Source organism: Equus przewalskii, chromosome 29 (assembly GCF_037783145.1).
Source record: "Equus przewalskii isolate Varuska chromosome 29, EquPr2, whole genome shotgun sequence".
NCBI lineage: Eukaryota > Metazoa > Chordata > Mammalia > Perissodactyla > Equidae > Equus > Equus przewalskii.
The window spans coordinates 17,343,992-17,366,888 of NC_091859.1; the positions used below are offsets into that span (position 1 = coordinate 17,343,992).

At 37.0% G+C, this 22,897-nt stretch overlaps 1 protein-coding gene across 2 annotated transcripts in view; it reads right to left on the bottom strand.

Annotated features, from left to right (window-relative positions):
* Positions 1-2,515: 2,515 nt before the first annotated feature.
* Positions 2,516-22,897, bottom strand: part of EPYC (epiphycan) — a 52,868-nt gene continuing 32,486 nt past the window's right edge. For both annotated transcript variants that reach the window (XM_070600681.1, XM_070600683.1), the window contains 5 exons: positions 14,645-14,819; positions 9,068-9,226; positions 8,017-8,219; positions 6,651-6,746; positions 2,516-3,039 (listed from right to left, as the gene is read on the bottom strand). In XM_070600681.1, the coding sequence (XP_070456782.1) occupies positions 2,869-3,039; positions 6,651-6,746; positions 8,017-8,219; positions 9,068-9,226; positions 14,645-14,819 (804 nt within the window). In that variant the 3' untranslated portion in view covers positions 2,516-2,868. The remainder of the gene's footprint in view (positions 3,040-6,650; positions 6,747-8,016; positions 8,220-9,067; positions 9,227-14,644; positions 14,820-22,897) is intronic.

Sequence of the window (22,897 nt, forward strand, 5' to 3'; positions counted from 1 at the left end):
GAACCCGACAGCAGCACTTTGACGTTGGTCTTGTGAAATCCTAAGCAGAGAATTCAGTTGAGTCATGAAGGACTTCTGACCTACACAAACTGTGAGATAATCAACTGGTGTTGTTTAAACTCCTAATTTTTGGCACTAATTTTTAGGCAGTCATAGAAAACTGATATAGAGATACAATGCTAGAATTAAAGTCTACTTTTAGTCTGATTCACAGTAATGTACTTATGAGAGAGTATGTCTAAAAAGTCAGAACAAGAACTCTTTCAATCAATTTCTTTTGAAGATTGTCACCTGAGCTAACATCTCTTGTCAATCTTCTTTTTTTTTCTTCTTCTTCTTCTCCCCAAAGCCCCCCAGTACACAGTTGTATATTCTAGTTGTAGGTTCTTCTGGTTGTGCTATGTGGGATGCCACCTCAACGTGGCTTGATGAGTGGTTCCATGTCCATGCTTAAGATTTGAACATGTGAAACCCTGGGCCACCGAAGCAGAGCATGCTAACTTAACCCTTGGCCACAGGGCCAGCCCCGCAATCATTTTTTTTTTTTTTTTAAGTAAGATTAGCCCTGAGCTAACATCTGCCAGCAATCCTCTTCTTTTTGCTGAGGAAGACTGGCCCTATGCTAACATCCATGCCCATTTTCCTCTACTTTATATATGGGATGCCTGCCACAGCATGGCTTAACCAACGGTGTGTAGGTCTGCACCTGGGATCTGAACTGGTGAACCCTGGACCACTGAAGCGAAACTTAACTGCTGTGCCACCAGGCGGGCCCCAATCAATTTTTAAATATCATCAGATTGTAGCACTTGATGGCTTGGTGGTTATTCTATTTTAAGCCTTTAAACTTCGGGGTATACAAATTATGACTAAATGATGATTGGTTTCCCTGCTAGGAAATGCTTATGCATTTAAAATGGAGACACATTAAAACAATTCCCTTTAACTGTTACGCCGCAGAAATTCTAGATTTAGCTGTAGTGTCTACAAATAATGGCATATGATGAATGGTATGAAGCAATGAGGAAAAACTCAGATAATTTAGATGAGGAAATATACTTAACTGAAAGAGATAGTTGCAAATAAAAATATATATTGTATGTTTTTACATTTTGGAGATGTCTTGGAAATTAATTGTCCCACTTTTTTACTTTAATATATTAATTCAGAAATAGAGTATGCAATGATGAACAAGTGTGCTATTAAATCATCTCGCTGAAGCTGTAGAGAATCATGTGCTCTCCCACATTGTTGGTGAAAGTGTACGTGGCTGTAGTATCTTTGAAGGGCAATTTAGTAACATTTATTAAAATTTAAAAGAATATACCCTTTGACCCAGAATTGCACTTCTATGAATTTATCCATAAACTTATTCTCACATGAACGCAAAGATACTTATGTTCATGCAAGGATTTTCTTTGCAATTTTTAGTGTAAATACAAAAGATAAAATGTACTTCCATGTAATGTGCCGATGTGTGGTTTTCAGAATCAGTATGTGCTGGTATAGAAAATTCACCAAGAAATATTTTTAAGTGAAATAAGCAAGATTCAGAATCCTGATTATCTTTTGTACTTAAAAATCTATGTTTACGTGTTTAGATACGTACGTAACGGTGATATGTATAGACGCGTAGCAATGCACATCTATATTTGTGTAAAAAAGGGGAAATTATGTGCAAGATTTTGTTTCTTGGGGCCGGCCCAGTGGCGCAGCGGTTAAGTGCACACATTCTGCTTCGGCGGCCTGGCGTTCGCCGGTTCAGATCCCAGGTGCGTACATGACACCGTGTGACAGAAGCCATGCTGTGGTAGGCGTCCCACATATAAAGTAGAGGAAGATGGGCATGGATGTTAGATCAGGGCCAGTCTTCCTCAGCAAAAAGAGGAGGATTGGTAGCAGTTAGCTCAAGGCTAATCTTCCTCAAAAAAGAAAAAAAAAAAAAAGATTTTCTTTCTCATGGAAAATTCACAGAGACATGCAAGAAACCATTGAATAGTTATTTCTAGGGAGTGAAAACTTGGAGTTTGCAGCTGGAAGGAAACTCATCTTTCATTGTATATTCTTTTATTATCTTTCAGTTTTTAACCATATGCCTATATTATGTTTATACATTTCAGAAAGATCCACTTCCCTTAGAAGGTATTCCTTAACTTCTTCCCTAGTGTGCTTATCATTATCATTGTCTATATGCTCCCTTTTCTATATTTTATTATTTTCACAGGTGCAGAAATACACCAAGTAACTGGTCAATTTAGCAAAGGTCTAAAATGAATTGACAGGTCTTTAAGATGATAAAATTTTATTATTGAAAAATTGAAGCTATATGTATTCTTGTTATAGTTATTTGCATGCTGTGATTATAATGAATATTTTCCCACAAAGCCATTGAAATTTTCAAATACTTTTATTCTTTTCTTCATTTTCTTTAATGAATTCAGAAACAGAAACATGCTTTAGTGAAAGAAAAAAGGAAGAGAAAAGTTTAATTAAAAACATCTAAATCTTAGCAATATACCTAAAGTGTTCATTTTTAATTTTTCTTTATTATATGCTTCACTTGATGTTATATAGGATATGAATCCTTAAAAGTTGCAAGTTACATATGATTTATAAGAATATTTGTGAAATATTTTTTATCATTTGGTTTTGCTCTTTCTGTACATCTTTTGGTTTATTCCTGTTTCTTCTGGTGTTTTTCTTAGATTACTAAGTTGCCATCATATCTTAAAAGTCTTAGTTGTATTTTATGGAATTATATATCATTGAGAACACAATTTGAAAGTATCATGCTGAGTTTTGTTTATGAAGAGAGCAGTGAGAATTGTTTGTTATGGCCAGCATCGTAATGCTAACCACTATCTGAAATTAGACAAGACTCCCAATAGGCAAGCGAGGTAGGCACAGATAGGCTTGAGGAGTTTTGCTGAGATTGATAGGGTTTCCATCCAATCGAATGTCCTCTAGGGCCTTTCGAATATAAGTCAAATTTTTAACATTGCAGAAGGTGTCTTCATGCATCTCCAGAATGTTGTTATTCTGAAAAAGATGGAAATATCTTATAAGACAAGATATAACGTATCCTTAGTATTGATTAATAACGTCATCCATTTGCTTCACCTCCGTTTCTATTCTTTTGTTCCTTCTCTCATCCGAAAAGGCATGTTATGTGATTATTATGCATCAAGCACTTTCTGGGTAATGGGGATAAGTCAATTAACAAATAGACACATGCTTGCCCATATGGAGCTTATACTTCAGTAATGGGAACATAAGATAAGGAGGTGAAAAAACAAATTTAAAGGAAAAGAGTTATTTCCAAAACAATGAGAACTATGAAGAAAGGATGGTGATTGTGAAAAGTTGTCTTAAGAGATAGCAATAGAACTGAGAATGGAATGACAAGAAGACATGGCCATGGAAAGAGCCAAGGTAAGAATATCCCAGGTGGAGAGAACCCAACTTCAGATTCTGAGTAATTAGCATGGAATGTTCAAGAATGAGAAAAAAATCAAGATGGCTAAAGTGAAGGGAGGGAGACAGTGAATAAATATCAGAAAGATAAGCTGGGTCCAGAACTAGATGTTTAAAGATAGTTTTATTGAGTGTATGTCACTTACCATAAAATTCAGCCATTTTAAGCGTATAGTTCAGTGATTTTCAATATATTCACAGACTTGTATAAGCATCACAACTTAATTTGAGAACATTTTAAACATCCCCAAAAGAAACCCCATAGATATTAGCCAAAGATATTAGTAATAACTCCCCATTTTCCCCTACCTCTAGCCCCTGGCAACTTCTAAACTATTTTCTTTTTCTCTGGATTTTCCTTTTCTGAACATTTCACATAAATGGTATCATACAATGTGTCATCTTTTGTGACTGGGTTCTTCCACTTAGAATTGTATTTTCAAGGTTCATACATGTTCTAGCATGTATCAGTACCACCTTCTTTTCTGAAGAAGAAGATTAGCCCTGAGCTAACTTCTGCTGCCAATCCTCCTCTTTTTGCTGAGGAAGTCTGGCCCTGAGCTAACATCCATGCCCATCTTCCTCTACTTTATATGTGGGATGCCTACCACAGCATGGCTTGCCAAGTAGTGCCATGTCCACACCCGGAATACAAACCAGCAAACCCCAGGCCGCCAAAGCAAAATGTGACCACTTAACCACTGTGGCACTGGGCTGGCCCCCCACCTTCTTTTTTATTGCCCAATAATATTCGGCTTTACAGCTATATCACATTTTTGTTTATCCATTCATCAGTTAATAGGAATTTGAATTGTTTCCAATCTTTGGTTCTCATGAATAATGCTTCTATGAACATTTGTGTGCAACTTTGTTTGGACATGTGTTTTCAATTCTCTTAGGTATATACCTAGGGGTTGAATTACTGAGTCATACAGTAACTTTATGTTTAACATTCTGAGGACCTGTCAAACTGTTTTCCAAAGTAGCTGCACCATTTTACCCTTCTTCCAACAATGTACGATGGTTCCAGTTTCTCTTCATCCTAAGCAACACTTGCAATTGTCTGTCTCTTTTATTTTAGCCAACCAAGTGGGTGTGAAGTGGTATCCCATTGTGGTTTAGTTCATTGTTAGTGCATAGAAATGCAGTTAATATTTTATATTGATTTTATAATGTGCCACATTGCTGAATTCATTTATTAGTTCAGATAGTTTAGTGAATTACCTCTGACTAAAACTGAGACACAAGAAGGTTCAGATATTTGTCCAATCATTAAATATTGTTGGGAGTAGAATTGTAGCTCAGGGAATCTGCTTTTGCCAGGGCTGCTATTCTTTTCTTTCTTTTTTTGGAGGGGGACGAAGAGTGGCCCTGACCTAACATCTGTTGCCAATCTTCCTCTTTTTGCTTGAGGAAGATTGTCACTGAGCTAACGTCCCTGCCAATCTTCCTCTATTTTATGTGGAATGCCGCTACAGTGTGGCTTGATGAATGGTGCTAGGTCTGCGGCTGGGATCCGAATCTGCAAACCCCGGGCCACCAAAGCAGAGCACACAAACTTAACCACTATGCCACTGGGCCAGCTCCAAGGGGCTGTTATTCTTAATCACTATAATATATGTCAGCAAACATTTTTCAAAGAAATCAAAAAAGAGAATTTTTATTAAAATCATTAGAGACATATATAAATTGAAGACAATGTAAAATAAAAAACTTTATGCTGAATATTGGTGAGGTGGTTGTGAAAGAGGAATATTTTAAAAGGTACACTTAATGCCTTTTTAAACCTTAGACTAGAGAATGTAAAGCTAATTTACTTCAAAAATATCTCATATTGTATATCCAAACATATTCTGTTTAAATATAAGATCAGAGGACTCATTACTTTGCAGAGTCAATATCATCACAGACAATAGTAACAAGATTTAACTCAGAATTGGAAAACACATTCCAAAATTTCCTCGAGGATTCCCTTGAAAATCCTCCTTCCAGTCATAAACAATGCCAGAAATCCTCATATACATAGAAACTTGCCCCCAGAAAAACGGAGACCAAGAGAGAAACATTCAGAAACAGAGTGAGAACTAGAAAGGACATATATATTAAGGAAATAAACACAGCCAGAAAACGTCTCGAAAAAGACAAATATCCAAGACTCATAGACAGATATACACACAAAGACACTTAAAAAAAGTATGGAAAGTTATATATTAATAGGAATAAAAGAAAAGACACAGATGTAAATATTTACAGAATCCACGGAGAAAAACACAGGAATCTGAGACCTGCTCTAGCGTAGCAAAATCACTTCTTGTGACGGCTTGCACTTTTTCTGCTAAAAAACTGTAATATTACACTATGGTATTATTTCTTTGAGCACACAATGGATGTGTTGTCTACAGATTTATTCCACAGAACAGATGAAATTAGTACAGAAAGTTGATTACAGCTGTAGACCAAAAGTTACTCACATCTGAAATAAGAAATAATTTATCTTTCTTTGTTTTAATAACCAAAAATGTTTGTTTTAATTGAGCATATTTTTAATCTATTTAAATGAAATATATTTAGCAAATATTAGATCATAGCATTTTTGAAAATATGTTTTCATTTATTACTTCAAAGATAAAATGTAGCTTAATGGAATTCAAAGTAACGCAAACTTTCAAATATGTTGGTTTAGAAAAAACTGCATTTTCTTAATCCAGAGAGATTGAAATCTATCATCTCTCAGTAGATAGGAATGTTATAGAACATGAATTTAATTCACTACATAAAAGCTAAAATAGACATTTTTTCCCCCTGAGAACTAGAAATCAAATTAGATTTTTCCTTCCCTTTTTCCTTTCTATTTCTAATCCTTACACACTTCTTCAGCAGATGAAGCTTTCAATTTTCATAAGAAGCTTTGTGTGTCAAAAAGATGTATTATGGCTTGGCAAAGAATGAAAATAAACACTAAGGTTATGAGAAACAAACCAGTATACATAGGGTCATGAATGTACAAATACCTTGTACTCATATTGAGAGAGAAGGAATGAGAGAGTGAGGAAAAAGAAGAAAAATTGTCACAGTGTCTCAACATGCTATTATGAACAGCTTTTCGCATCCCAAATTCTTTCTGGGCTTTTGTTTTCTGTGGAACTGTTGAGCATACCTTACTAGCAGAAGCCTACCTGGAGGTGAAGGGCCCGCAGATTTTCTGGGAGTGGCAGAGGGATGTGGTCCAAGTTGTTATCAGTGAGGTAGAGATGATGGAGATCATACATATCCTGTAAACATTCCAAATGTAGGGACTTAATAGAAATTAGTGGTGCCATTAGTTGTATTTTCCATTTCCTGTTCATGCAACTATTTGTAAAATAACTCATGCCTGTTCAGGTCTTGTTTTGTAAAGTTGAGGCAGGTTAGTTTCCTAAGTTAGTAGACAGTTCAAATGAGTTTTGGAAGAACTGATGGCAAGCAGATATCTCTTGGTGATAATGGAACATGCTTCTCAATCTCTAAGAACTGTCCACTCTAACTTTCTCAATTTAAACAAGTCAGTGACTCCATTTAAGACATTCTGCAATGGGATTTTGTAAGGCAGAGCAAGAATTTCCTTCATGTTACAGGGGTGGAGAAATGAGGATTTCTCCCCCAACAAAAGCCTGCTCTCTCTAGCCTAAGTAGAGGGAAAAGGGCAGCCTAGCAAGACAGAACACATTGAGACAATAACAGGCCTATTCTAGCCAAATTCCACAGCACAACCTGTTACTCACCAACACCCATGTCAACAAATGCTGAGTGGGGAGACTAGACTTTGACCCTTACTTAATGAGGTGCACTAATTCCCTTGCCCACTAGGGCAGTGTCACAGGAGGGTTGGTGGAGAGAGAAGACTTTCATTCTTTTCCAGTGTTACCTTACAAGTCCACATGACTCCCTGTAGCCTCCATGGAGTAATGTGATGTCCCTTCAAACAGTATTTTAAATTTGTTTGTTCAACATATATTTAGAGAAGGAGCTTGTTCAGAGTAAGAGTGGGTAAGAAAGCCAGCTGGTTACTGTTCCCAGACTCTATGTTGTTATTCCAAGCAAGTCACTCCTGCCCCAAACTTGCTTCCTTCACTTAGAAAACAAAGTTCCTAAGATTAACTGAATCCATCTTCTTTACAAGGTATTTTAGAAGACTTCTACCCTCTAGGCACCACCCACTCCCTGTACAAGCATTTATCCTTTTAACTACACAAAATGCTCTCCCTGAGTGGAGTTATTGGCAAATACAAATTATCTGACTTATACCATTTCCAGGTGCAATTTATAGATTGGTGCTCCAGATAGCCACCCACTTCTTATGCGAGCTCTGCTTTCTGTTCTTGGTGATTGATCATCCTCAGAACATACCAGAACACAGTATTTCCCAAAACAGTGTTGTGAAGTTTATTTTAGGAGTTAAAAGTCTCATCATATTGAATCCCTTTATAGAAATAAAAAGGCTAGTCATTGACAGCAAATGGAATGGGAAGATGAAAGTCTTTCATAACCACACTTAAAACTCACTTTAAATGCTTCCTGCTTTATTCCTTTCCTTCCAAGTCTGTTGTTGCTAATATCAATAAATGTCAACGTAGTTGGCAATTCTGGGAGCTGCCTTATTTTGTTGTCACGCAGGACAAGCTCTCGGAGTTGAGGCAGCTTTCTGAATGCATCTTCATCAATCTCAGATATTAAATTTGATGTCAGATCAATCCTTCTTAAATCATCTAGAAGAAAAAATGAAGTGGTTAAATATTCTTGAATATATTTTGCTCACATAAAAATATGAATATAAATTTTCCCACATGCAAGCAAATTTAAATAGGAATTTAGCAGTGGGCAACTAATGAAATAATGATTTCTAACTACTGTATAAAATTTAATTGTTTCCTCCTAATACTATTCATATTTGTGCACTTACAAGAAAGTGTAACTTTAGTAGAGAAATGGGCATGTTATATTTAAAATAGTCTTTGACCTATATTATACATAAACTTTCTCTGAATTTTACTAGTTAAAATGTTTTCCTCAGTGATGGCAGATTGTTGTATTATCTAAAAGTCAAAGATACATTTTTCTTAAAATAAAAGCATTAAGAATTTGTCAGGTGATTAAAACACTTTATGAAGAGAAGTACCAAAATTCTTCCAAATTGACAATCATTATAAAGTCAGAATGTTGGCTTCCATTCATCATCATAAAGCAACCGTACTTGAGTGGAAGTCTCTTCAAACAAGCCAAATCCTAGTAAATATATGACCATGACATTTTACTCTTAATGTCATAACATTATAATGAGTTCTAGCTTATAACATACAATATTTATGATTTCTGTTTAGCTAAAAATAGTTTATTTGAAAATATCAACAATGATATAGTTTCATCATGACCTTTCATTATTTGTCATTTTTTGTTATAATTAAAACAAGCCTTCAAATATTTAAATAAGAAAAAAGAATTGATTTATGAGCCATATTTTATATTCAAGTTTCATTTTCAGTACCAACATTTTACAGGGCAAAAATCTTAGGAAAGTCTGTAAAGAAGAGAAGGACAATAGTGCTGTCATTCATACTTAGGCTTGCGAAATCGTTTTTGTTGATCTTTTTAATTTTGTTAAAGCGGGAATAGAAATAGGCGGTGTTCTTGGGCAGTGGAGGAATGGCGTCAAGTTCATGGTCATCACAGTACACGGTGGTGCTTATGCAAGTACACAGAAGGCAGGTTGGGAAGTCTGAAAGATAGAGGCAAATAATTACATGCAAGCAACAAAAGCAATTTCTAACAAATAATGTAATTAGGAATGTTTGGTAAACAAGGTTAGAGTCTCATACAGACCATCCTGGTATAGTTCATATTTTCTCATATAGTTTTCTGTGTGTGGAATAGTAAAGTCATATATACCAATTACAACCACCCCAATAATTAGTATATTCTTTGTAATGTTTTAAAATTTTATTTTAAGTTACTGAGTGAATATGGAAAGGTTGTTGCTTTTATACTTATTAGAAATTCTATTTTCAAATGGAAATTTTAAGATTGTGGTTTTTATAAATTTAAAACATCACATATAATATTTTTATTAGGTTTTTGGTTCAATATTTAAACACCCCATTGAACCAAAATCTGCTTCAAGAAAATGATAAGGTAATAATTATTAATATTAATTCACTCAATATGTAATTTATTCAATCTTTTGGGTTTTTTTTAGGAAGATTAGCCCTGACCTAACATCCAGTGCCAATCCTCCACTTTTTGCTGAGGAAGATTGTCCCTGAGCTAACATCCATGCCCATCTTCCTCTATTTTATATGTGTGACGCCTACCACAGCATCGCTTGAGCAGCGATGCCTAGGTCCACGCCTGGGATCCGAACTGGAGAACCCGAGGCCACGGAGGCGGAGTGTGTGAACTTAACCACTGCTCCACCGGGCAGGCCCCTATTGAACTCTTTTTATGTAGATAGTACAGTGCTAACTGATGAAACAGTGGTGGGCACAAAGAGACACAGTCTATTTTATGATCTGCTATGTAAGATGAATGTTAATTACATAAATAAATAAAATGATGACTGTGATAAATGTCATGAAATATGACATAAGTATAAAATAGAGGAATTTGATCCAATCTGAGAGTCATGGTTCTCTGAGGAGGTGACACTTGAGCTGAGAGCTGCAAGAAGAGAAAGGGTTAAGATCTACAAGAGGAGAAGGAGTTGACTGTGCAGGTGGGAGGGAAGAGCATGCAGGCAGTGGAAGCAGCGTGTGCCAAGTTCCTTCGCTTTGGAGGGACTGAAAGATGGTCCATGTAGCTACAGCACAGAGAGCACTGGAACCTGTGGGACATAACATTCATGGGCCTTATAGGCTGTGTTATAGTTTTTGTTCCTTATCCCAAGGATGAACAGCTAGGGGTATTACATGATTGATTTGCATGTTAAAATATCACTGTGAGGGCCGGCCCAGTGGCACACCAGTTAAGTTCGCACGTTCAGCTTCAGCGGCCCAGGGTTTGTCTGTTCGGATCCTGGGTGTGGACATGGTACCACTTGGCAACCATGCTGTGGTAGGCATCCTACAAGTAAAGCAGAGGAAGATGGGCATGGATTTGAGCTCAGGGCTAGACTTCCTCAGCAAAAAGAGGAGGATTGGCAGCCGATGTCAGTTCAGGGTTGATCTTCCTCAAAAAAACAAACAAAGGATATCACTGTGCTTAAAGTTGTGGTGGAAGATTGAAGGAGGCCAGTGAGCAGAGTGGAATGAGTTGTTTTCTAGATAAAAGGTGATGGTTGCTTGGCTAGGGAAATGGTGATATAAAAGGCAACAGACCCAAAAGATATTTAGGAGGCTGGATTATATTCCAACATATCTCTCTCTATCATACACACGCAGACACAGACACACACACACACCCCTACCCCTCCTTCACCTTCTGTTTAGTGGTCATGTAGAGGACATTGAGCTTCTAAGGGACATAGAGAAGCAATGACCAGAAGGCAGGGAGGAAAATAAGATGAGGCAGTATTATGGAGGCCAAGTGGAGAGAGAGTTTGGAGGAAAAGGGAACAGAAAACCATCTAAGGCTGCTGAAATGTCAGGAAAGTTCAGGACTGAAAATGTGTCTTGGATTAATTATTGAGGTGGTTATAGGAGACTTCAGTCAGAGCTATGGAGTGATGAGGCTGGAAGCCAGATTATAGTCAATTAAGGGGCAAGTTGGAGGTGAGAAAATAGTTAACAGCAAATATAAGCAATGCTATTGAGATGTCTGACTATGAAGAAGGAGGAAGGAGAGATGATGATAACTATAAGAAGACATTGGTGGTTTGTATGATGAGGGAAATTGACTAAAGAGGGAGAGATTTGAGGAAAAGGAGCTGAAGGAGGAGAGGTTGAATATAAAACAGATCCTGAGAGGGCAGTAGGAAATGCGTCTCAAAGCACAGGGGGAGGGTTCACATCCCACTTGTGGGAGGACAGACAGTTCCTCCATTGTAATAGGAGGAGAGGGAGATAAGGTGCATCGATGGAGATGTAGGTGAAGTATATGTCTGAAAATAGAAAGACCAAAGAGGTGCCGAGAGGAAGATGCATTTTCATGGTGAAGTAGGAGGCTAAGCTCTCTGATGAGCTTGAGGAGTAAAGGGAGGAAGGCAGCAAGGGTTGTGAGATGTGAGATGAATGGAGAAAGTGAAACAGCCTAGAGAGGGAGAGAAGAAAGTAATAGAAGAATTTCCCTGGTTTGCTCAGCAATCAATTCATCCCAACTTAACTGAGACTGTCCTGGTTTTAGCACTGAAAGTCCTCCATCTTGGGAACCACTCACTGCCGGGCAAACTGGGACAGTTGGTCGGCTTAGATGAAAGATTCATTTCTGGTTTGTGATCACGAACTAGCGATGCACCTGCTAAGGTCTAATTGCTATCTTTAAACAGGAAAATCATTTACCATAACAACATCAGGAATGAAGACTATTTTAGGAATGGAAATCTACGCAAAAAAGTTTTAAGGGAGCTGTAAAATATTTAATACTTGCTAATTTATCCAATCATTATAAATTAATGTTTGCCACTTATTTTTTAAACATAAGGCATTTGATTCTTTCATATATTCATGGCTGTACTAATTTAGCAGTAATTGCTTAGGACAATTATATATATTCACACCAGTTGTAATTTAATTCTAGTTTTTCCTCATAACTCAAGCATACTTTATACAGCTTCAGAATATTATTTTTAGAAATTTGTATTCATAGTAAAATAATACGATATTTTGATTTTTAACGTTCTAAATATTTCCAAACTATTTAACTTTCATAAATGTATAAGATTTAAATTTAATTTTAAAGTTTAGAATTTCTGGTGATGTTTCTCTGGAAACTAAAATGTGAGTTAAACTTGTATCTTCGTTACCCATGCTCAAGTCTGACTTTCAGTGCTAAAACCAGGACAGTCTCAGTTAAGTTGGGATGAATTGATTGCTGAGCAAACCAGGGACCTTTAGAGACAAAATTTTTTTTAAATTCATATTTTTATATTGTTTCAAAACTGACAGTGTTGAAGCATGATTTTGACTAAAGCTTTGAAAAAGATTGGACATTATGCTTTTCTGTTGTTCCTGGCTCAGCTGAAAGACCACGAGTACATGTACTGATGCCAGATCAGTCAACTTTTGAAGGATCTGAAATTACTTAAAAATAAGTAATGTTCTAGGGCTATTTAATTTCCCCACCTGAGGGCTTTCTGCTGGGTACTTACATTTCCTTCTCATTGTGTGTGTAACTCCCTGGTTCTTTCTGTAGATGTTCTACAACTTCATAGAAAGTTAACTATGTGGAAAGAATATGATGTGCTCGTGAAAGGCAAGATTGAGTGGTCTCTGCTTGCATTCCAGCACCCCTACATCCACCTCCATGATCTTGGACAACCTTCATAGTACTTTGGAGTTCCACTTTTCCTATTTATAAAGTGGAGATAACAATACCTAGTACATAGCATTGTTGTGACTTTTCAAAGAGTTAATGTACATAAAACACTTTTATGGCTGACCTATCAGCAGCATTTCATAAATGCCGACTTTTTATATTACTTATTGGCGAACAGTTGAAAACTCATAGCAGCAGAGAATAGATTGGTGGTTACCAGGGGCTGTACCAGGAGAGGGGGACATAGAGAGTTGTTCAATGGGTACAAAGTTTCAGTTATGAAAAATTAATAAGTTCTAGAGATCTGCTGTTCAGCATAGTGCCTATAGCTAATAATATTGTATTGTACTCTGAAAATTTCGTTGAGAGTAAAAAAAAGGATAAACTCTTCTACCAATAACAGAATAATGAGAATAACTAACATTTATAATGTTTACTATGGGCCAGGCACTAAATTCATTCATTTAATCCTTATAACAACTATATTAGGTAAGATCTATTATTTATTATCCTGTTTTTTAGATGAGGAAACTAAGGCACAAAAAAATATTGACCACCTCGCTCAAGACTCTATCCAGCAAGTTGCAAAGCCTGGATTTGAATGCTCTCCTCTCTCTTTCTTTCCTCAGTATGTTCTGTACAGACTTTTCTCATATTACCTGTACCACATTCTTGCCTCTAAGTTTGTTTACACGTCTGTGTCCTTGTACTAGACAGAAATATCTTTGAGAACAGTAGTTATTTTAAGATAAGTATTGTATGTCCAGAACTTAGAGTACAGAGATGCTCGATAGTAACTGGACCTTTGCAATGGGAAGCCGACTCATTTGTAATACACCACCTCATTGTGCCATTCTCCGTTTGTGTAAAACTATTCTGTGTCAGTCTGCTTGAGCTTCCTAAAGATGGACAGTGACAAATTCTAAGAAGAAATATAGACAAATATAGAAACTCATTTAGCACTAGGAATTCCTTCTCATTAACTAAACGATTCTGGTTTTAGACCACCTTCAGGCCATGTGAGATGAAGTCCAATGATACGGAACGCTTTCTTCTCTTTTCCTCTCTCTGCTTCATCCTAGGACTGAATGAGAACAAGCCTGTTTTCCAATAAGTACACAGACAAGAATCAGAACAGGCTCGCTTCGAATCCAGTGTGTGAAACTAGTAGATATGTGATCTCTGGGAAGTTCCTACCCTTTCTGAGCCAGTTTTCCTTGGTAACAATGAAAAGAATAATAGTAACACCTTCTGGGGAGGTTGTAATAGTCAAATGAGGTAATATGAAGTGCTGAGCATTATGGCCCACAGATAGCTCAATCAATGTAAAATGTTATTATTACTGTTACTGTCATCATCGTCATCATCATCATCACCTTATCACTTTGAATTACTATGGTCTGATCTCTCAGACACAGATTCTAATTTTGCTAACAGAGTATCATTTGTTCTACAAATGCATTCTCCCATGAAGGTTTTGAGTAATGAAGCCAGACAAATATTTCCATCCCAAATCTTTGGTTATTTGATCACTCCCATCAGACCAAAACCTAATTATTAAAACTGTTTTATATTTGAATACAAAATACATGTGTATCTCCTCCTTTAAACCTAGCCTATTCCAAAACTTTCTCCTTGGGTCGTGAGGGCTCCCTATGGAGTTGGAGCTTGGCAGTTTCAAGGAAGGAACAAGTGGATGTAGTTACAATTCAGCTTGGATGGACCTGACCTTCATTGGTGTGTGGGCCCAGAACCCCGGGAAATTCAGGCTCCTGTGGGGAAGAGCCATCAATCAGCCTGGGGGTGGACTCCTCCTCCTCCTCCTCCTCCTGGGCCTCCTCTGGCTGTGGGGGTGGGGTCAGGAGCTCTCTGTTCCCCGAAGGCATCACTGTCACTACTTCAGTCTGAAAAAGAAGCAGAATTCATTCCATCAGGCAACCTTCTCAATCACCCTGTGTGGCAGTGACGCAACTTAAAAATGTTCCCATCTTTGCCACAAGAGGTCATTCGTGTTCTGAAGTTCAACACGGTATGGTTTGCTTGCCTGGGAGGGCACATGTGGTTCTAATTACAGCTATTGTTGTTTTTAATTAATTTGGTTTCTCAAATCTTAGTAATAGTTTCCAATGCCTTTTTTCTTTTGTCTTTTTGCTCTTTTAAACATCCTGGTATGTTTATTTCATAGGTTTTAAAAAAAACTTATTTATTATTTTCTAAATATATAGCCTTACAAGAATGCATTATTTTTGTGAAAGATTCAGATTAATCCAGAAATGTGCAAAATAAAATCCAAAAGTCCCCTTCAGCCTGCAGTGCTAATTCTACTCCTGTTGAAGACAATGACCAGTTAGAGATTGACGTGTATGTTCCAGTCCTTTCAATCTTTGGTCTTCTAGGTTCAAATATTCTGTTCCTTTGTGAAAACTCATACTTCTTCTAATTGTATTTTACTGAAAAGTATCCTTTCTACTAAAATAAAATTTATGGAGACATAAAAGCTTTATGATTTTATTATAACATGCCATTTCTCATATATTTTCAATATTATTTTAAATACCAAGTATTACCAACAATATTTGGGCATGTTAAAATGGACCTTTTTGAGAGCTTTTACAATAGGAGGCATTCATAAGTTTGAAAAAATTCTCAAAGATGTTTTCAGAAATTATGTTTTAGATTACACTTGCTTTTGTCCTTATTTGCATATTTTGAATAATGAGGTTGTTGCTTCTAAGAGGGCTGTTTGCATTTAGAATAACCCCTCACTCTCCCATCTCTTCTTTTGTCTCGATGTCTATTCCTTCTATTAGCTATTTGACAACCGTGTAAGTTTGGACAGGAAATCTGCTCAAGACAATTGGCTGGGCAAGAAGCAGGACCCACCCTTTGGGGCCTAGTTTCTTCATGGCCTTCCCCAGAAATCCCAGATTCTCCTCTGACCACTCTGAAAGGAGCTTTTGCCCCTTTCCACCCACTTCTTTAAATAAAGCGAAACATTTTCACTAAAAAAGCAAAATAATGCACAAATTACTTTCTAACTTATTTAATGTCAAAATGACACGCCAACTACTACTCTCCCGTATAAAATAGGCACCTTAATTGGGCCAGATATTTTCTGGACATTTTAAATAGATGTCTCAGATAACCATAACATTTTAAAGATACACATTATTTAATGTCATTTTTGATCATTTTGAATACAGTGCTTCGCAAATGAAAATTACCCTTTTAAAGAAACACTACACTTTCTTTTGTCAGTCTGAATTGTTTCTCCTGTGCTTTTGTAGTCTCTCCGTTCGGGCCCTTCCTACACTGTGTTGTGTTGCTTCCATCAGTGTTCTACCTTTCCAAGCCTACTAGGTGGTGTACTCTGAGTTGTGTCTCTTGTCTTTGTACCTCAAGGCTGTAGCATAATAGGCAATCAACAAGTACTTATTGAAGTATAGAAAAAACAAATTTGCTTGTCCAAAATATATCTAATTCACAGCTCTATGCTTACTTTAGAGATTTTGCTGGGAAGAATCAATGAGCATGTTAATGCTTACTTTAATGCACTGAAAGCATAAAATCAAACCAAAAGCAAATCATACTGCATTTGTGCATTAGGAAGCCAAAGTGAAGATATTATAAAAGTTGGCTAGAAATCTCCACTTGAGAAGATTGGGCACACTTCCTTAAAGAGAGAGACATACGGTTTCCATCTGTAGGGTCAGAATGAGGCAGATTCAAAAGGAATGGATTTGCAGAGAGACCAAAAGGAGGCTCCAGGAAGAGCGGAAATTAAGACAGATGTTTCATGGAATGGAGGCAGCCTAAAGGGAGAAACACATTCCAGACATGTTGCCTTGAATCTTTAGCTTTGCAGGAAAAATGTTTGCACATACTTTTTACAGATCATTGTTTTTCCACTGATTTGATGTGAAGCTGTAAGATCTCACGTGTCATCCAGTATAATGAGGCAAAACAGCTTTTGTGTTTACCAGAAACTGTTCTGTTCATGCTTACTTGCTAATAAAATGTGAATGCTGAAAAACTTTTAAAATCAACGGGGAGAAATGCCTTCTCAGTTCAGCAAAATTGCAGATCTATAACCTCAGAGTACTGTGCGTGGACAGCCTTTTGCATTGCAGACATATTTATTCGCACTGTTGAATGAAGTGATTTAGCTTTCCGTCTTTTTTCCTCTTTTAACAAATTTCATACTGTGATATGTTTGGAGGCAATGCATGCAAAGACATGCAGCCAGGGAAACAGGGCCGCCTGGCTCTCCTTGTGGCAGCCTTTTGTGCTTATGCTGCAGAAACCTAAATTTGGGCATAAACACAAATTGCCAGAAAACATTCCTGCCTCTTTTCTCAAGCTACAATTGGTAACACTCAAATGCAAATATAACTGAGCCTCTGATATAAATATTAATTCTTTCGAAGTTTTCCTCCATTCTTTTTCCTTTTACCTTCTTATTTTACTTTGACTTGCTTCCTACCGATTTGACTTTTTAATCTGTTCATGATATTTCCCTAAAGTTTAAAAACACAATACAAAGTGTCACTCCTACATATGACCTTGAGCTTAGTCACTACTGTACTTGAATATCTTCTTAGACCTAGTACCAGCAGGGTACGTTTCTGAGTTGATTGGTTTGCAGTAAGTTGTCCATTTCTAGTCTCTTAATTACCTGGTCCTAGAACTATAGATAATTTACATCATGGCAGACTGTGCTTGCTAGTACCTTCCATGTCCTTGCAAGGGCGTACCTATACCAGAGATGACAAACGAGTAGGCCACAGAGGGAGACCTGAATAGAGTGAGGTCTCAGCAGATGTCAGCCTGGAAAGATAATAGTGCAAAGAAAGGAGTCCTCAGGCCTGCCTCAGCCTCTGCACCCTGCACGGCCTTGACTCCGTGTAGACAACCCAGCACCTCAATACAATCTTGGGGTAAAGGAGACTGAAATGACCCTGAAGTGTCTCAAAGTTTCTGCTCCCTGGAGAAATAAGGCCTCTCAGCAGGAAATAATTCAGTTACATTTCTTGTCCCAGATTATGTGTACTGAGACTTTTACTGGCGATATTTCTATTGTTATTAATAACGCTGCAAAATATCTGAGACCTTCATTCTCCGATAATCGGCAGAGCTGTCCATAGAAGAATCTTTCTGTAAAAGTACTCAGCACCATTGTAAGTGACAATAACATTTGGTTAAAAGTAATTTTAATGAAATCCATGTATTATTTAGCAAAAAACCCATCTAAATGATCAATGTAACCATGTTGCTACCGTTAAGTCTACTTATTTTATTTGTCTTAATTTTAGGGTAAAAAAATGAAAAATTAGTGTGTTCAGAAACAACAGTCATGCTTCCTCCTGATTGCCTCATTTGCCACTGAATCCCTTCAGTACAAACTTCTTGTCAAACAGGCACATCATACTTGTTTAGGGCAGTCACGAATCATCTGCTACTGTTAAGCATTGTGTTTCAATCAATACAACAATGTGTTTTATTTTTTGGTATTTTAATAGTTTTTATTCTCAGCACTTAATCTGCAGCTAAGTTTCCAGTGAGGAACTCAATGAAGATGTAATATATGTGTGATGGAAAGAATCCTATGAAAGAATTCAAGTTACTCAGATTTGATTCCTACCTTTATGAATGAGTGAGAGGATCAGGAAACGAATGTAAGAATTTGTAAATGATGGAAGGTTTACCAGTTTTTACAGTTATCTAATCAACGAGGCTGAATGTCTATGTCAAGCATTACACTTAAGTTATGATCCCCTGTCCATTTTATTTGTCCTTATTATTTTCTAAACATCTGTCAATGCCGTTATTTTTTCTCCCTGTCTACCACCATTACCATAATCTAAGTTACTATCCTCTCTTGCCTGAAATACGACAGTAGTCTACTTACAGGAAGTTGGGATCTCCTCTGGTCTGCATTCACTCTGCAGTGAGAATAAACTCTTAAAAGGATGAAATTGATCATGTCAACCCCTCTTAAAATCCTTTAATGGCTTTTTTTGTTCTTAATAACCACAAGAACAATGGCCTAGCAGAAGTGCTGTAACATATTGGGTAGGAGGAAGGATTCAGACTAGATGAGTCGGAATCTAGCCTAGCTGTGAGACCTTGGGCACGTTACTTTACCTCCCTGAACCCAGATTCTCTGTTTGTAAAATCCTCTTATAAATAGTACAGCTGTGTTAGGATGAAAATGTTAATACCCACAAAACACTTAGAATAATGTCCACACATAGTAAGTGCCATGGAAATGTTTACTACTATTTTTAGAATAAATGCAAAACTTTTTTACTTATAGGGTCCTCCTCATGGTTTGGCCCTTCTGGTGTCCTCTTCCTCCATCTCATACCAATTGTGCTCTTTTGCTGCACTGGCCATCTTTAGTTTATTATGCTCTTCTTCTGTAGGACAATTGCATGAACTAGTCATTCTGCTTGGAACTCCTTCCATTCCCCATATTTTTTTTTCCAAATTCATTTGATTTTTAAACAACTCTACTGAAGGTATAATTGATATACAAAAAACTGCACATATTTAATGTGTACAATTTGATGAGTGTGGATATATGCAAACATCTGTGGTGCCATCACCACAATTAAGGTAATAGACATATCCAACACCTCCCAAAGTTTCCTTGTAACTAACGGTTTCTTTTTTCCCTCATATCAAGTTGAAGTCTTACATCCTTGGAGAAGTGTCTCATGATCTATCTGACTTAGACAAACGTGTTTGGTGGCTCTCAGAGCATTGTGTACTTTTTGTTGGCACATCTACTGTTGCATTTGTGGTACATTTTTTTTTAATTGTTGCAATTATTCCCTTCCTTAGATCCATGCCCCTTTGCAAAATGACTTTTCAGCTCCTATAATCAATAAGTAGAGGCTTAATTTCTCATCCCTTGAATTTTAAATTTAGACTGGCCTTCTGATTTGTTTTAGTCAGCAGAATATATTGATGTTGTGTCAGTTTTGTGGGTAGTTCTCCGGGAACATTGCTTGTTTCCATTTGCTCTCTAGGAACCCTGCTCCTTTGTCATATGAACAAGCTGGGGCCAGCCTGTTGGAAGATGAAAGAACACATGGAGTAGTGTGCCTAGCAATTAAGAGGCCTCCTGATCAATACTGTTGCATCAGTACAGGTAAATAATGGCAACTTTTGATATTTTAAGCTATTGTTTTGGATATCAGAGTAACAAGATATCTTAACATTCTAAACATGCATGAGAGAGCAGGTATAAAAAGAGATTAGTTATGGCTCAGACATCTCCATGTCTGCCAATAGACCTTCATTGTAGATGCAAACATATTGTCAAAGGAAACTAAAGGAGATGTGCTTTGACTTCATTTGATGAAACTGGTTTTGAATCTACTGCTGATCCAAAGATATTGGTTAAGCGCGGTCTATATTTGAGAGAATGATGGAATTATACACCCAAAGTCAGAGCCACTCCATTGCATAACTCCTAGAGGCACTATTTATTTGGCATTGCATGTGAATGGTTCTCCCTGGATTACAGAATGTGATGACACTGCCTGAGTACATGTTAACGCTAAGTCATCAGTTAATCAGTCCTGACACCCAAGTTTCCCTTAATTTTCTTCATATCCTCTTTATGTATACTCCCTACAATTTGACAAAGCATCCCAACTTAGGCAGAGATGGGAAAATATTTTACTAATCTTTTCTTTGCTTATGTGTGCAGTTGAGAAAAAGGACAGTACACTAAATCTCCGAAGACAGAGAAAGTATGTATATACTGAGATCCTTGTTGACGCATTTATTTTCATTGAAGAATGAAGATATAATTATTTCTATTAGGATAGGAAAAATAATGCAGATTTTAGTGTAGATATACATAGAGTTGGGGATAGTCATAGTGACGTCCCCACTTAAGAAACTGAAGTTACATTAGATAGTTCTCATGATGTAAAACTGATCTTAAAAATGCACAATGAGACAAACAACTTCTCCCAAGCCCTCAGGAGCATCTCCTTGACTCTTGACTCGTTAGTGATGATAATACAGCTAAAGAAAGAAAAGTAAACTGAAGAAGATAGCCTAGACAATTGAGTTCAGGGGAGAATAGTAGGTTATTGTGGCCAGCATTGTTTGGAGGAGAGAAATATTAAAATTGTTGAGCATAAACAACACAGTCACTAAACAGATCATCTCTAACATGGGGAAGAGAGATTTTACTGGATCTTATCATGGGCTAGATGAAAATAACAGGGATGGATTGAATACTCACCATCTATGAGAACCTGCTATGCTCTTCATTGATTCTCATGTCATTCTCAGAACAACCCTATGCAGAAAGTATAATCATCGTGCACATTTGATAAACTTGTAAATGGAGGATGGGAGGCGGGAGGACTAAGTAAATTGCTGAGGTTACACAGCTAAGTGGTAAGGCTAGGATCTAATCAGCCCTGCCAAAGGACTGCTCAACTTCCTTAACTTTAATTCTCTACACAGCCAAATAAAATTCTGCTGAGTAATCTAACTCCTTAGGCACCTTCATTCTGAGTGAAAGGGGGTACGGATAGGGAGAGTGAGCATTCGCATCACTGGGAAATGACTATTCACATTACAAACTCATTAATGGACTTTCTTGTTCATATTGTAAGCCTCATGTGATTTTCGCTTGGCATCATTCATCAGCCCACAGTCTGATCTGATCATGACTGATTGTTTGTCAGTTGCTGAACCTGAAGGCTGAAGACTGTACCAACGCCATCTAGGCCCATGGGAGCACTTGGCAGTCAATTAATCTTTTAATCTTTTCCTGAAATTGGCAGGTATGAAGAATATCACATAACATTGATGTAGTTGGATTGTAAAATCCAAGCAGCATTTATAATAATTTTCTCTCACTTTTGTGAGTAATAAGTATTATATCAGAATGAAACTTTAGCCTCGTTAAACATGATGGTTAAGACAATTCATGTATTCACCACATTGTTTCATTTTCCTCCTGGGCATTCAGCTAAAATACATTTTCCATTTTCTTTGAATCTAGATTAGATCATGTGGCTAGTTCTAGCCAATTGAATGGGAGAGGAAGTAATGTGCCACATCTGGTCTGAATCAGTGAAGGGCAAGTAGACTTTCTCCACATTATTTCTCTTCTCTACGTTTGTCAACACAAGATACCAGTGTGACCTTGAACTCCCAACATGAAGATGGTGAACTTCTAGCATGAAAGAAGTTTGAATCCCTGAATACTACTTGGAGGCCAGCAAACCTGTTGACCTGCATGAGAAGTCATGTCAGCAAGACATAAATTCTTTTGTGTGTTAAGCCACTGGGATTTTGGAGTTGTGTGTTGCAAGTGCTAATGTAGGTTGCCCTAATATAGACATTTTCAATTTTTGTTTTCTCTTATCCATTTCTTAATTATACTAAGGGAATAATTTTTAACATTGTTATGGGCACATATCATTGACATTAGAAAAAAGTAAATGCACTTTCTTTTGTCTCTCTGGCCTTCTGATTTCTCTTTTACAAACAGCTGTCCTTTGATCTTGGTTATCTGCTGTAGTACTTACGGAAATATTACACCACCAAATTTGAGTGAATTCACCATTATTTTAATTAATTTGTTTTTAAATCTCAATATTTTATTAACTTAATTTAGTCAAAATTGGGGCCGGCCTGGTGGCATAGTGGTTAAGTTCTCACACTCGGCTTTGGCAGCCCAGGGTTCACCAGATTGGATCCTAGGTGCAGATCTACACACTGCTCATCAAACCATGCTGTGGTGGCATCCCATATACAAAGTAGAGGAAGATTGGCACAGACGTTAACTCATGGGCAATCTTCCTCACCAAAAAAAAAAAAAAAAAAAAAGCCAAAATTAGTAAATCTATATAATGAATAAATGTCTGCCAGTCAAATATCAAAACTAGTCAATGGCTACTTTTTTACATCAAAATAGCATAAAATAATCATAACATTTGATATT